This window comes from Nyctibius grandis, chromosome 7, assembly GCF_013368605.1.
Source record: "Nyctibius grandis isolate bNycGra1 chromosome 7, bNycGra1.pri, whole genome shotgun sequence".
In the NCBI taxonomy this organism is placed as follows: Eukaryota; Metazoa; Chordata; class Aves; order Nyctibiiformes; family Nyctibiidae; genus Nyctibius; species Nyctibius grandis.
In genome coordinates, this window is record NC_090664.1 from 39,791,345 (window position 1) to 39,807,129 (window position 15,785).

Here is a 15,785-nt window from a genome sequence, read left to right on the forward strand (position 1 = left end):
TTTCATTGTAATGTGAAAGTCCTGCTTACATTTTACATCCACTTCTTTTGTTTCACCAGTGAGCTGGAGGCATTTGTTGAAGACCTGAAGAGGGACTCTACTGCTTCCAGCAAGACAGTTACACTGAAAGATGTTGAAGATGGAGCCTTTCTTTTGCGTCAAGTGGGAGAAGCTGTTGCCACCCTGAAAGGTATGTGCTTTTCCTTTTTACTTTTGGTTCTTCTCTTTTAACCATGGTGGCTGAGAACAGTTTTGCCTTTGATCTAGGGGCATTAACTTTCACTTCAAAAATATTTAATTAGGATTCAGGAACTTGTTGCATGGCCCCTGGAGGTGGACACTCAACTATTTAACATTCGCCTCATCATCCATTTCTCCCCAGGGCTTTTATCATTTCCTCTCGAGCTTCACAGTTGTTGTCTTTGCAGGAGAATTCCCGACATTGCAGAACAAAATGCGTGCGATCCTCCGGATTGAGGTAGAAGCTGTGAGGTTCCTAAAGGAAGAACCACACAAGCTAGACAGCTTGCTGAAACGTGTGCGCAGCATGACCGATATCCTTACCATGCTCAGGAGGTGATTTTTTTTTTTTTTCTTCAAAACAAAAGAATTTCCTCAAGCAGGGCTGGAACAACTTTTGGGTTTGGGTTCTCCCCTTCTCCCTAGGCAATTCTGAGAAATGCAACTTGCTTGCAGTGTTTTAGAGATTCTTCCTAGAGCCCTCTCAAGGGAAGTCAAATCAGCCTTTCCTGTGCGCTGTAGAGTGGTTCTTTTCTGACCAACAGCCCCAGTCATTGAGATCTTATGATTGAAACTAGTTCCTTCTGAACTCAACACTTCCAGATTTGGGAAGTACCTGGATGAGAAAGCTTACAGAATGGCATCAGTCCCATATCTGAGCTAATTAACTGTAGGCATTTACAGCAATCTAAACTAATAGAAATATTCACTGACACTGAAATGTGCATCCCCAAAAATGTAACAGGAAGAAATAAAACAGGAAAAGGTTCTAAGTAGATAAAGATATCCTAAAACTTCTGAAAGAAAAATATTTTTCAATTTGCTTGTGAATTCATGCTAATTCTTTATTCTGATCTTTGTAAGGAAGATGTGTTGAAGTTGAAATATTAGATAAAATTTGTGTCCACTAAGTGCCAGTGTTTAGCTATATTTGTCAGAGTATGCAAGTGGCAAATGACTGCTGATTTATGTGAGGCAATAAGCATTGGATTTAATTCCTACTTCAAATCAGTGAATCAGGCCAAACTGTCAGTGGTGGTGGTCTCAATTTTACTTCAGTTACAAGAAAATGTAAGTCATAAGCCTATTGTTGCTACCATTATTCTAAGGAATGTAGGGTTGTCATTGTTTCCATATATCCTGGAGCATATGTAAAATGGATTTGCCAGTACTGGCAGATGTATAAAATGGTTTATGTAATAGGAATTCTAAGAGCTGTCACTATTTTTCCATGTAGATAAAAATCTATATCCTTTCATATTAGTTTCCTTTTCTTAAAAATGACTGCAGTTATTTCCTGTCTCACCCTGTTTGGGAAAAAATAACAATAAGCTACACTTGCCAAAATTTTACAAAAAGTAATTTTTTGCAGCAAAATTACGTATTAGGGCCTCATAAAGTCTGTTTCAGTAATGGAAAAACTGATGGCATTTGATGGCTAGCTACACTCCGAAGCTCAGCCATTTCACAGCTAGCTGCCAGAAATAGTTGACTCTTTACATCCTCGGCTCATTCTACCCCAAACTCTTGCCAAACAGGACCTTCATGAAATATCATTTGAAGGTTTTGTTTTGGCGATTTGCCAAACTCTACCTCACATTCTATGTAACTACCATTTTCTGTGCTAATAATTAGTCCAGGAACATCTTGTTTAGCTAGATACAATGTATAAAATTTAAGTCAGCTGATTTACATTCTCCCTCTAAAATCAACCCACTGTAACTCATGGTTTGGTCAAAAAGTGCCAGTACATACATGAAGGTTTGTAAACATTTTGAAAGGCAAAAACATCCTAATTAGAGTGGCCTCTTTAAAAGTCTGAGTCCCTGGCTCTTGAGAGAAAGCTATGAAATCACACAACTGAGAGCATCAGGAAGAAAAAACACCATTTTGATGTTTTGATATAGGTGCTTTTCCCTTGCAAAAGCTAATTGTTAAGTATTGCTCATGACTCGCCTGTATGCTAACCATGTGCTACGCTGTTGTGTTCCATTTGGCTGGGCAGACATGTTACAGAAGGACTGCTGAGGGGTGTGGATCCCTCCCAAGCTGTGCAATACTCTGCTATGGAAAAGGCCACTGCAGCTGACGCTCTGAAAAACCAGGAGGAGCTCAAGCATGCCCAGGGACATGCACAGCAAAACCTCACAGCAATCACATCAGAATCCCAGGTGTCATCAGTCAAATCAGAAGTCATCCCCTTCTCAACAATGACAGTCCATCATGTGCAGAGCTCACCTGTTGTCATCCATCAGTCTCAGCACTCATCAGCCCTGGTCAACCATGCTCAGGGTTCATCCACTGCAGCCAGCCACAGCGAAGGTGTGCCAGCGAGTGGCCACCTCTTGGCCACCCCACCAGCCCCCCTGCAAGAGACTACAACAGGATTGCAGCCCACACAAGCCATGTCAGCACCACAGGTCTCTGTCAATGGCACCACCGTGCAAAGTCTTTTAATTGAGGAAATTCACAGTGCAAGTACCAGAAACCGAGCTGTATCAATTGAGGTACGGTGTATTCTACTCAACCAGTTGCCCTCTCTTTGTGTCTGAGCTCCCATTCTCACTCTTGAGACTGCAGGTGGGATTTTTCAAATGCATTCTGGAGCTTTATATGCTTAACCCCTAGCTACACCATATACTTCTGAAGATGCCCTCTGATTTTAATTGCAACAGGGTAAGAACATGTAACCAAAATGAGTAACTGTGTTTTTTAAATAACCTTTATAAAAAAAGTATAAAAATGCTTTTTTAGAATACCTCATTTTTGAACAATAACATATGATTCTCTGGCAACACTTGCATCAGTGGATTTCGTTCTCTCTTTAAATCTCCATATCCTTCATTATAGAGAGGTAAAAGTGAAAGAGTGTGAAGTTCCAGTGGTTTCACACAGAGATATTAAGAAAACCCACGAGTGAACTCTCATGTCTTACTATAGACATGCACTTTAATCACCAGTGTGATATAGTAAGGCAGTGACCCAGATTTACAGTTTGCCTTTGTTCCTTTAGTGAGCAGTGGCCACTGTCAGTCTTTCATGTGTTTGTGCTGTATCTAGCACAATGGAAGTCAGAACCAGTATACAATTGGTGTTAATATTTTTCCTCTAGTTGCTGACTAGAACTGAAAGAATCTATCCCTATTGACCTACAATGTTTACACGTGGATTTTTGTTGAAGTAAGTGATCATAACAGAAATCAGAGAAATAAATAGGTGCTTTACTCTTTTTGTCTAGAAAGCTGAAAAGAAATGGGAAGAGAAAAGACAAAACCTCGATCACTATAATGGAAAGGAATTTGAAAAGCTCTTGGAAGAGGCCCAGGCCAATATAATGAAGTCAATTCCTAACTTGGAGATGCCTCCCCAGCCAGCAGCCCTGCCTAAAGGAGATGCAGTGGAAAATCTAGAAGTCTCAGGTATGGTTTGCTAGAGTAAGTGGTACTAAAGAATTGCATGTCTGGAAAAGAGAGGTTATTTTTCCTACTTTCTAGAGTGGTTTCAGTTTACAGATTTTTATATTCTTGATTATACTTGTGAGTATGTCCCTGAGGAATAATGCAGGTCCTGTGGACAGGATGTAGTGATTTTGCAGATGCCAGTGTGCATAACCAGATGAACATGAATTTCCCCATATTGCAACTGAGAGAGTGGGTTTGTCCTCTGGAGATTAAGACTCCTCATGAGCAGAAGAGTAAGAGTACACCTTGCTTTTGACAGAGATGAGAGTATCTGTATACTATACTATACTATACTATATCTATATCTAATATACTGCTTTCAGTTTTGCCCTTAAAAGTTTAGCATTACAGAGAACTCTGGAAAGAACCACAAAGAGTTTGAGCACAAATTATCTTACCATCAGAAACCTAAAGAGTTCTTTTTGTAGACATATTTATTATCAAAAGAAGATCAAGACATGCCTGAGGTTTCTGAGGGTAAGGAAGCCTTTTAACTCTGCAGAACATGTTTCGACAAGTTCCAGCAATTGGAAGCTGAATCTAGAAAAAGCCACATTAAAATTAGCTGTCAAATTTTAACATTTAGAGTAACCAATCATTGAAGTTTAATTATGAGCATATGGGATTCTCTGCCATTTCAAATCTTTAAGCAATACTATGTTTCTTTCTGAAAGGCTGCTCAGATACAAGCTCTGTGCATGATGCTTAAAGAAATCCTTGAACCTATGTTAAGTGGACAGTCAGACTATTTGATCTTAATGATCCTTGCTAACTTCATCAGCTTAAACAATAAATACAACCAATGTTTTGGATGAGTCCCTCAGAGGTCTGAAAATGACCTGTGATGCTACATAACTGAGTTGTCTTGGGGAAGTGGATAGATATGTAGGAATGAATGAGAGTGACTTTCACAGTAAGAATTCTGGCTGCCCACAGCTTGAGTTTCGAGCTGAACGTGAGTCAGACTGTGACCCTGTAGCAAAAAAAGGCAAACATCATAATGAGATGAACAGGAATATCTACAAGACACATGAATTTGCTCAGCAGTGGTGAGCTCATACATAGAAATTCCCATACACAATGTTTTGGACTTCAACGAAGACTAAACAAATAGGAAGAAGTCAAGAGGACAGTGATGATAATGACCACAGCTCTAAAAAAACCATGATCTCTGGGGAACAAAAAAGAAAGAATTGGTTTTGTTTAGCATGCGGAAGTGAAGGCTGAGGAAGGACAAAGCAATCTCTGAATACATAAAAATCTGCTTAAAAACCGAAAAGACCAACTTGCTTTGTGTGGGTAGAACAGCAGTAGAAGTTGGCAGTTGCAAACAGGAAGATCCAGGTTAGGCATTAGGGAAAAAAACTCATAATGATAAGGAAAGTGAAGCACTGAAGAAGGCTGTATGAGGCAATGAGGAGGATGTAACATCCCCAACACTGGAGAGAATGGCTTAGACTAGCATTGATCAAGAATTATATAGGTAGAGCTAATTTGTGTGTCAGCATAATGAGGTGTCCTTCCAGTCCTATTTCTTTCACAATTTAACATACAAATCCATGTCTGAATTTCTTCAAAGTTCAAACAAAGAAAATGCCTCAGCCAAACCTTGGATTTACCTAATTAGCCAAACATGAGTCAGCTGCAAAATTCTTACCCAGCTACTTAAGCAATAGTCAATCCAGCTCAGCAGTCTGTCTCTCACAGTGGCAATAGGAGATACTGTCTGTGGGCAGTGCAGAACCTGGCCACCTTCTGCAGTCTGCTAGCACTCCCCCAGCACCTCTAGTTCATATTAGAGGGAACATCCCAGCCTCCTCCTTTTCATCTTTGTTGTGGACCTTTTATCCAGTAATTCCTCCATACCTGCTGATACTAACTGCTGTGGCAGAAAGCTCCAGGAGCTCACTCCCCATCCCGTGAAGGAGCTTTCCTTCATCTGTTTTAAAATGATCTCGTACCGGCTTCACTGAGTTCCCCATAGTTCTCATATTCTGCAATGTGGCAAACAACAGCTCTGCATTCCCTTTATAAAATCATGAAGGCAGTGGATAAAGCTTCATCATATCCTGGAGGTCTCAGCCTGCCCCATGGGCTCCAAACTGCAAACTTGCAGCCTTTCTGGTCTCTCCATCTAGGCCAGCTGCTCCCTCTCCAAGCTCATTTCAGTTGCCCTTCTTTAACTGCACTGTGTCCTTCTGGAGCTGTGGAGACCAGAGCTGCATGCTGCACTCAAGGTTTTGGCATGCCAAGGTTGTAAATAGCTGCAAAACGATGCCCTGGGGCTTGTGTACACAAATTCATATAGAATTTGAGAGGAGTGTTTTCAGATCCAGCATTTTGTTCTGGGTACACCTTTAGCACTGACAAGTTGTGGCTTCTTGGACATTTCACAACATACATGTTTAAAATAAATTCTGTTGAACATCATAAAATAATTTTAGAATTCTGGCACCATTCAGTGAGATTACTGGCTGTCAACACAATTATCTTGTATAATCATAGAATCATAGAATCGTATTGGTTGGAAGGGACCTTTAAGATCATCAAGTCCAGCTGTTAACCTAGCACTGCCAAGTCCCCTCTAAACCATGTCCCTGAGCACCACATCTACTCGTCTTTTGGATACCTCCAGGAATGGTGACTCCACCACTTCCCTGGGCATCCTGTTCCAATGTTTGAAAACCCTTTCGGTGAAGAAGTTTTTCCTAATATCCAGTCTAAACCTCCCCTCACACAACTTGAGGGCGTTTTCTTTTGTCCTATGACTTGTTACTTGGGAGAAGAGACCAACACCCGCCTTGCTACAGCCTCCTTTCAGGTAGTTGTAGAGAGCGATGAGGTCTCCCCTGAGCCTCCTTTTCTCCAGGCTAAACAACCCCTGTTCCCTCAGCCGCTCCTCATAAGACTTGTGCTCTAGACCCTTCACCAGCTTCGTTGCCCTTCTCTGGACTTGCTCCAGCACCTCAATGTCTTTCTTGTAGAGAGGGGCACAAAACTGAACACAGTATTTGAGGTGCATAATGTGTGGCATAAATAGAAAATGTCAGTGAAACTAAATACCATATGGGTTTTGTAACTCGCATAATTAACTTACCCACTTCTAGAATACAATTTTGCACAGTATGTAGCCAGCAGATTTAAGGAGAAATTTGATGAGATGATTGAGACATTTGCCTTCTGTTGTGCATAATGAATCCTGTAATAGTAACATAAATAAGGGAACAACAGAACTTTTCCTTAATATCTGATTAAATATCTTGCATGCCACTCAACTCTTCTATGATTCAAGATGAAAATTTCAATATCAGTTTGCCCTAGACTAGAAAACTGAGCAACATAAGGAAGGAGAGACCACCTACCTACTAATATAGTGCATAAGACATTTTGGCCATAAATTAGCAGAGTTCTCTGTTGGCTTTGCTGCAGAAGCCAGATGGATCACATTGCCAGAATATATTGTCTCAGCCATTCTCCACACAGACCCAATTAAGAAACACTTTTTTTTCCTCTGCAAAGCACAAAACAAAGTAAAAACACACACTTTACACAATTTTGAAGATGACTCTGTAAATACTTCTTTAATGTCTTGACTCTAACTCATCTTTGTTATCAAGACTGGGGAAAAACATGGGGAATGTCTCTAGCATCTACATTAGAAATTGGGCTCCGTCTCTCTTTGTGCCTTCGTATGTGAGAATGCCCTGATTTTTGCAAGTGTTGAGCAATCAGTAGCTACCGTTAAAGACAGTTTACTAATTTGACTACAAAGGCTGCCTCAAAGTAGGCATTATTATTTTGAGATAGTTTTAAGACATGTTGGATTTTTTTTGGTGCAAGTAGAAATTTGTATGATGGGGAAATTAATTCCAGTCTGGCTGTTCCTGTTGAAGAATGCTTCAGTTCAGTGAAGTGGCTGGCAATGAACAACTCCCATTTTATTCACAGAAGCACTGAGCCCTTTGGCACCAAAGAAATTTCCATAAAATAGCGGTTTTGATCATGGTTAGTCTCCGACTGAGTGAATTGTACTTGTCCATTTACTCCTCCCTCTGTAAATATACTAGAACAATTCAGCCATAAGAAAAAAAAAAGTATTAGAATAAGGTCTTTTCCTCATTTTTTTTCCTCCAAAGTTTCTTTTCCTTCCCATTTAGACTGAGGAAATAACATTGTTTAGTAAAGAGAATAGAAATCCAGCTTTGAAGTTTTACATCTTGCCCAATATTGTTGCATTGACTGTGAGCAAACCCCATCACAACCTCTCCTTAACCACTTCAGTTAAAGCATGCGAGGGGATTAGCCTTTGATAGCCTGTGCACCTGCAACTCACTGACAATTTCTCTTGTCTGTGTTTCTCCTTTTTATTTCCCATTTTGAAGATGGAGATGGATGAATGTCTCACAGATAAGAAAAAGATGTTAGGAGTCTTTCTGTCTTTGTGCCTTCCTTGTCTCTCCTCCAGCCTTGCTTGTATTAAGTGTGAGAATAACTTTGGTGTTCTTGCAGTCAGAGCCACTATCAGTTTGAGGGTAATGGGTTGAGCCCATTAAAAGGAGTAGGGATTTGCACAGGCCCCACATCGTAGTCTGCTAAACACCATCTTAGAGAATTATTCTGATTTTACAGCAGTAGTACATCATGAAAAACTTAGCGGTGCATATTGACCAAATAAGTCGTCTAATGTAAAGAGCATCTGGAAATTCACTGTTATTGCAATCCTGTGAGTGAGTGCCAGATAAGCAGGGAGGGAGGTCATACAACAGAGCATTTCTTTAAGCTTAAGCAGTTTCAAAGAACATTTGAGCTAAGAAGGCAACAAAGATGAGGCTGGGTCAGACAAGGGCTCCATCCAGCCCCAGGGGCCAGCTGGCGTGTCAGAGGAGCCTGACACAGCCCCGGGAGCGGACAGTTATGCAATAACTTGCCCAGGGGGAATATTTAGTCCTAAACAGCTGTGTAATCCCAAAAGCAGGAGGTTTTATCTTTCTGGGTTATATTTATTCCAGCTGTTTATATAACACTGAGTAGCTGCAGAAAGGTCATTCTCTCACTCTTGAAAACAAACATTGTAAACAGCCGTGTGAACATGGTGGCTGTTGCCATGTATGATGCTTAGCCTGTGACCAGAAACACATAGGGACAGGTCACGAGCAATGTAATGCTGCTTCTGGAAAAAATGCCATCTGGTGACGGTGGGGAAGAGGAAGCAGCAGCTGGGTGGGGAAGCATTGTGGTGGGGAAATACCAGTTTGAGAAACTGGTCTTGTCTTGGAAGACTTTCCTGGGAAAGAAAGGGCTGGCTCTGCTCAGCTACTGGTTTGAATATTCATGGATTAGCGAAAGATACATATAGGGCTCTTATATGGTAATTCAAAGGCAAAGTTGTGCCTTCCTGGAATAGTTAGTAACAAGTAAAGTGAAAAAAAATGCTGTCTTAGAAGAGAAGCAAGTGCAGTTGCCCTTGGTGCTCTCCTGCCCTGCTCAAGTGCTAGAGGACTCATTGAACTGGAGAGGTGGCATCTCCAGAGCAGGGTTTACATTTTCCCTCTCAGCCTTTGTCTGAACTCAGCTAGTTTTGTCCAACTATAAGATGGACAAAACTCTTCAGCTCCTCTCCTAGCACCTTGCCAGCAGCACCTCCCAGGCAGAACAGAAATGTGTGCTGGTTGCTTCAGAATTGCTGAGAATGACAAGAAGCCTCCAGCTTTGGTGTCTTGCTAGTAGCCACATCACTGGCCACACTTTCAAAGGAGGCTACAGGGGCACAATCTGTAACCAGGTACCCAGCTGAACCTGCACCCTACATGCTTCTTTACAAGTGATTGATTTGCAGAAGTGTGCTGTGCTGTCACACGTGTACACTAAGGGCTGGTACCCAGCCACAGTGATGTGGGGACAAGAGTTTTGCTGAAAATTTCTGGGTGAAGCGACATGGTTTCTCTGTGCAAGTGCAGCACTGTCTGCTTCTGTTCAAGGCATTTCCACTTGAATCCCAAATGTGTTTCTATTCATATGTATTCAGCAGCAGGACCTTTTACAACATTTTTTTCCTTTCTAATTGAGGCAGGGATGCAAATACTTTTTTCCCCTCCTTCACCTATGCTCACTTTGTGCTGCTCTGTTTACTTGCAGAAGAAGTTCCTGATGGAGAACAGGATAATGATAAACTGACCAAGTCTCCACCTCCTCCACCTCCGCGGCGCAGTTACCTGCCAGGTGCAGGACTAACCACAATGAGATCAGGAGATGTCATCTACGCAGCTAGAAAAGAGGCTGCTGTTGTCAAGGTTTGATGATTCAGACTTTAGGCAATCAGACTGTTGATGAGTGGCTGGCACAGAGAAACATTCCCAGGCTTGGGCTGTGTCTATAAACCACAAAATAAGCTGAGACAGAGCTACGTCCTGGAGAGCTACTGAAACTGCTTACCAGGAAACACTACTGTTAGGCCAAATGAACACGTAAGGTTTGATCAGTTCTATTTACAGGAGTCTTGCTGCTCTTATCTCCTAGCAATGTAGAAGTCAAGTCACAGGCTGCTTTCATTTAGAGTTGTAAGAAGATTAAAAATAAAAAACGCCTTACACAGATGGGGAAGATCAGCTCAGATTTGAGACTGTTTTTACAGAGATGTTGCAAATTCATTTCTTTGGGCTTCCTTACCCCATCTGTTCTGTTCCCTGAAGGAAGTGGAGGGACGTCCAAGTTAGGAAGCTTTTTAATCTGTGAAAATGCTGTCACATCAGCAGTATTGGTTGCTTTTGAACTGATGAAGTAGCAGTCTCCTTAAAAAGGCAGAGGGACCTTGCAACAGGGGAATTACAGTAGTGTTGAATTTTCTGTGTTGGCTTTACATCAGGAGGACTCAACTATATTGTCTGTCTGTGCTTTCTCATCCCCTTGTAGGAATGCAGTGAAGATTCTGGGCAAATAGCACAATCCAAAGCCCCTAAAGAGAATCAGGCATTGTCTCGGAGCACAGGGCATGCTGTAGCATCAGCTGCAAAAGATGAAGAGGAAGAGGAAGGAGATAAAATAATGGCAGAATTACAGGTATGCCCTTTGGGTTGCACATGAAGACACCTGTGCCCAATATCAATTCTAGGGTCTCAGCACAGTTTATAGCTCAGAATATGAAGGAAAGTACGTCTGCCAGTCTCATCCAGTCTGGCTTTATTGCGCGTGAGAGAATCTTGCACACATAGGTGGGACAAGTGAAATACTGGTGTGCATTAGGTGTGGTGGTCCCTGGCCTAGCATTTCTCACTTAGTGCCACATTGGCAAAGTGCTGAGAGCCCATCATTCATGTTAACATTGGTGGGAACAGAGAGTACTGGGTCTGCTCCTGGCAGGTTGTGCTCACTTGTTGCATGCCATGGTCCAGTGTTTCCCAGAGTGTTTGAACATTAAAACATTTGGTGTTCCATGTTGTGTAACTGGTACGTTACTCTGCCAGTGGTATAGGAGTAGGGCTCTCCTGCTGGTCCTTCGCTTGATAGCACATCATAGACCAGTTTAGTTCAGTGATGGCGATGCTGCAGTAAAAGCCAACTATTCCAGCTACCATCAGTGAGCTCCAGCTTCCCAGGGGAACCCTCTGTCCTCTTCTATGCCCATATGAAGAATGGAGATGTGGATCAGCTTAACTGGCTATAACTTCTATTGTTGGGGTGTGTCAGAGCACTTGTCATGACATGAGATGATCCTGCTGTCCACCTACCGAAAGGTGGGTTTGGTGCTGCCCAGGGAGTGTAGGCAGCACAGGAGATGCAGATATTAAGCAGCAGCTGTTACATGTGATGGGTGCAGCCTGCTCAACTCTCACCCACCAGTGCTTCAAACAGCTGGTTTGCAGGTTTACCTGCAGTGGTTTACCCTTGTTCCCTGTTTGTGTGCTAATGGATAGTGTGACAGGAGAGCTGGGCACAGTGAAACTGTCACATTGTCTCCTGTCTCCAGGAAAGCAACCCCACTGCCTTGCAACTGCTGACAATGAAATGGAGATTAAGGTCTGGAAAGGGGAGCTGAGAGGAGCTAGAGAGGACAAAGAGACACGGTAGCTCAACAGGGAATGAGTGTTTTAGTGCTAGTTTTGAGGACAAGCAGCGCTCATTTTAAACAAATACCAAAATATCAGGTACTTTAGAAGGTTGAAATGTTTTAGAAAGGGCAAACTGCTTGATCCAGGAGCTACAGGCTTATTAGTGTGATATCAGTCATAGGCGGAATAATGGAAAATCAGGTAGAGGATTCAATCGGTGAAGAACTAAAGGACAGACATAAACAGTTATGCTATAGTAAACAGAATATAATGGAACACAGATCTGTCAAAGCAAACAACACCCTTTGATAAAGTAGCAGGTTTGACTGCTTAAACTGAATTTTGTACCTGTAAACATTTTTGTAAGTCATTTGATCAAACATCATAACAACATTCTGATAAAAATCTGGTACCATGGAGTATAAAAAAAAAAAAAAAAATCATAGGTCGATTGAGAGCTGTCTGGCTCTGAAAGTGTTGCCTTTGATGCAGGTGTTTATAGTCAGGTCCCACCAAGACCAGCTACAGGCCCAGTGCTATTTTCATCAATGGCCTGGAAATACATTTAAAATCCTTACTAAATTTAATCCTTAATTAAAACTAGTGAAGTATGAGAGCAGGGAGATGACAGCAATCACTTAATGGTCATAATACATTCACAGAAATAAAAAGTCCACATTAGTAACAACAAATATAGGCCAGACTACAACTGCATGTCTTGGAAAGGAACAGGAGCTGCAGTAACAAGTTGACAGGAGGTCCCAGGTCAGTGCTGTTGCCACAAAGTTAGTATCTGCTTTGGGTGTAGATGTGAGAACAGGGAGTGTTTTTATCTCTGTGTATGGGATCAGTGTGATTAGCACTGGGCTGCTGCATCCATGACTAAGTGTCCATGCATCCCCTATTTGAAAAGGCTGTAAGAATATGAAGGTTTGGAAGAGACTTGAGTACAATGTGGAGGTACCTTTCTGGGAAGTACATTTTTAATCTAGCGGAAAAAGACATACTAATATCAGCTGCTATAGCACAGAAATATATTTGGACACTGTTATAGGTATTTTGGAGCAAAAGTGATAAATAAACAAATTACCAAGGGAAATAGTGAATTCTTCATCACTTAAAGTCTGAAGGACTTTGAGGATGCCTTTGTAGACGGTATGCCTGACTCAACACATCACTGTTTGTGTTGAGTCTCACAAATGGGTAAGCTGGGGCAAGTCCATACCCTGTATTATGAGGAGTAGGACTACTTGTTCTAATAGTTCCATGTCATCTTAGGTACTCTGGTCTACAAACACATACAAATAGATGTAATGGAAAATCAGAAGAAACTCTACACCCTGATTTTTGCACTGGATTTTTTCATTATTGTTACTTTTCTGTTTTTGCATAAACATGCAATACATATGAGGAGTACAATATTTAAAGAACAGGCCTGATTCTAATCTGTAATCAGGGCTATTCATTTCATGAGATGCCAGGAATTAAATAATTTCCCTACTACAAGGTATAAGAATACAATCTTCTTGTGTGTCATGGTGTGTTTGACTCCTGTAAGCATTCCTCCCTCATTCCCTTGGCTGACAGAGCTGTCCTGCCTGTACACCTCACCAGTGGCAGACCATGTGAAAGCCCAGTGAATCACACTTGAAGCCAGCGCTGCGCAGTGGTGGCAGTGATGGTTCTGCTCCTCTGGATCTGGGAGCCAGCTGGATAGAGAAACCCAAAGGAAATGGAAAGAAGATAGCAAGACAAAGGACTGAAAAGTCCAGGGCATGCCCTGGGGTACACACGATGGGAGGCCAGTAGTTCACAAGCCCATATATTGGGGTGTTCCCAGACCAGGAGGAACCTGAAGTGGACTGTCAGCATCTGAAGCATTAGTAAGGGCTGTGGCAAAGACACGTCTCCAAGTTTTAATAACAGTTTGTGTGGGGAGAAGTGGAGTTATGTAGCTCTTGCATGATGTTCTATGAGACAGACAAATCTGGGAGCTGAGTGGACAGCAAGGGGTGGGGAAGAGGTATTAGATGCTGCCTTCTCTCATTTATTGAATGTGTAAGGCCTGCTGCTCCCACCTCTGCCTCACATTTCTGCAGGCAACATATAGATTGCTTCCAGATTAGAACATCTGGGGAAGAAAATCTGTATTTCTGCTCTGCTTGTTCTATCCAGGGAAACAGCAAACCCCTGCTAATACTCATTGGGAATGGAGATGAGAAGGCATAAAGGAAGCACAGGAGAAGTGTTTCGGGACAGTAAATGGGGTGAAGAGAGCTGAGCTTTGGGATTCGTTTATTTTAACACATAAAACCTTACGTTTAGTTATTAAGTGATGTGTTGTCGAGGCCAAAATACATCTGATGGGGATTTTGAGGAGATATCAGACACTAGGAAGTAGGTACTGTCGCAAGCCCAGAGTTCGTCATGGGCTTCCTACTTAAGTTTGCATGGTTTGCAGCAACTCCGTGTGCCTTCGTCTGCCCATCTGTAAAAATAGAAATCAAGCTTGTCTCCCTGCAGGGAACACTGAGGTCAGCATGATGAGTTAGAGTGCAGTCCTGGCAGATTGGAGAGTATGCCCTATTTCTCTTAGTCTGATAGTCTAAAATCTCTATTATCTCATGAGCTTGTAAATGATATTGTTGAGCTGTGAACGTTAAAAATAAATGCTCTCTTTGTAGTTGTCGTCTCCAGACATTTCTGTATGAAAGCTACTTGGTCTCCTGATAACCTGCAGTATTTATTTCCTAGGCTTTCCAGAAGTGCTCTTTTATGGATGTAAACTCAAACAGTCATGCTGAACAGTCCAGAAATGATACACATGTTAAAGACATAAGGCCTGGGACTTTAATGCACCACAAGGAAAAGAAGGTAACAAGTGGCGTTTGTAAACATGCCACCCGGTCTTGGCATAACCTTCTTTCCTTCAAAACTAATCTTATTTCTTGTGTCTTATTCTCTGTAACCCCCACCCACCACTGTCCAGTGGTTTCTTTCCTTTTATCTCAGTATGTCTCAGAAACTTTCATATGGAACGTTACATCAATCTACATTATGTGTCTCATCAGCAGTTATACAAGGGTTGCATGAAGTTTTATGATTCTGTGAAATTAAAAGAGGACCCATCAGTTTCCGCCAAAGAGATGCACATACTCCTCAGAACATCCTTCCCGTGCTGTTCTGGCAATGAATGGTGAAGCATCTGTCCTAAGCTTTGTACTTGACTTGAGGAGAAATAGGGGTTCCTCTCAGTCTCAAGAGCCACTTTACAGAATTTCTGCTTTATTTTGCTTCATTTGTTGGTCCAGAAATAGTTATTAGATATTCAGAAATCCCATTCAGTTTGTTGGAAGATAGAGTCAGGGTGGATGAGCCAAATTTGCCCTTACTCTGAAAGTGAATGCCCAAGATTCACTCTTTGGTGATGGGACTTAGAAGAGGTGCGATGTGTCTGGGGCCATACCCAGGTTGGGGTGAACTTCACAGCTGTATCTGGACTGGAGTTGCCATTTGAGTTGATATTGGTCTTAGTGGGCAGCCAATGTGCAGGATGAAGAAAAGGACAAATATTTCTGCCTTTGCAGACCTCTTTTTTAAATTTAAGATCAGTGAATTGAATCATTGCTGGGTTTAGGGAGTCGTGCAGGCATGACAGCTTGTCAGCTAAATGCCAGTTTGCAATGAAGGGGGGTACGGTGAGGAAGAAAACACAGCTCTTCAGCACAGCATTTCAACTTTGTCATGCATTTTGTGTGTGTGTATGCAAATTGGAAATAGCAGTAATACCTTCTCTGATGTAGCATCATGAGTAGCTCCCCCAGGATTTTACAGGAGACATTGTACTTTGACTTCGCTTAACAGAAAGTGAGGCAAGGGAGAGAGAAAATGACTTTGTCAGGTCCCCAAGGCAGAGGAGAACCCAGCTGCCCTAACCGCAGTGAGCTGCATCTGCACAGGGCACTGCAGCTGGAAAGCACAAGGTGGCACCTAGATGGTGGTGTCTGATATACTATGAGCATCAAAATTCATACCCCCC

The 15,785-nt window shown here is 42.0% G+C and overlaps 1 protein-coding gene across 17 annotated transcripts in view; it reads left to right on the forward strand.

Moving 5' to 3' along the window:
* The window catches only part of KIAA1217 (KIAA1217 ortholog), a 219,056-nt gene that overhangs the window by 196,335 nt on the left and 6,936 nt on the right, over positions 1 to 15,785 (forward strand). For 16 of the 17 annotated variants that reach the window (XR_011048509.1, XR_011048508.1, XR_011048510.1 and 13 more), the window contains 7 exons: positions 60 to 190; positions 429 to 576; positions 2,246 to 2,747; positions 3,479 to 3,659; positions 9,837 to 9,991; positions 10,611 to 10,757; positions 14,501 to 14,620. Coding sequence is in view for 14 of the 17 variants with exons in the window: in XM_068404366.1 (XP_068260467.1) it covers positions 60 to 190; positions 429 to 576; positions 2,246 to 2,747; positions 3,479 to 3,659; positions 9,837 to 9,991; positions 10,611 to 10,757; positions 14,501 to 14,620 (1,384 nt within the window). In the remaining 3 variants the exon portion in view is untranslated. The remainder of the gene's footprint in view (positions 1 to 59; positions 191 to 428; positions 577 to 2,245; positions 2,748 to 3,478; positions 3,660 to 9,836; positions 9,992 to 10,610; positions 10,758 to 14,500; positions 14,621 to 15,785) is intronic. The other variant, XM_068404369.1, reaches the window with a different exon arrangement.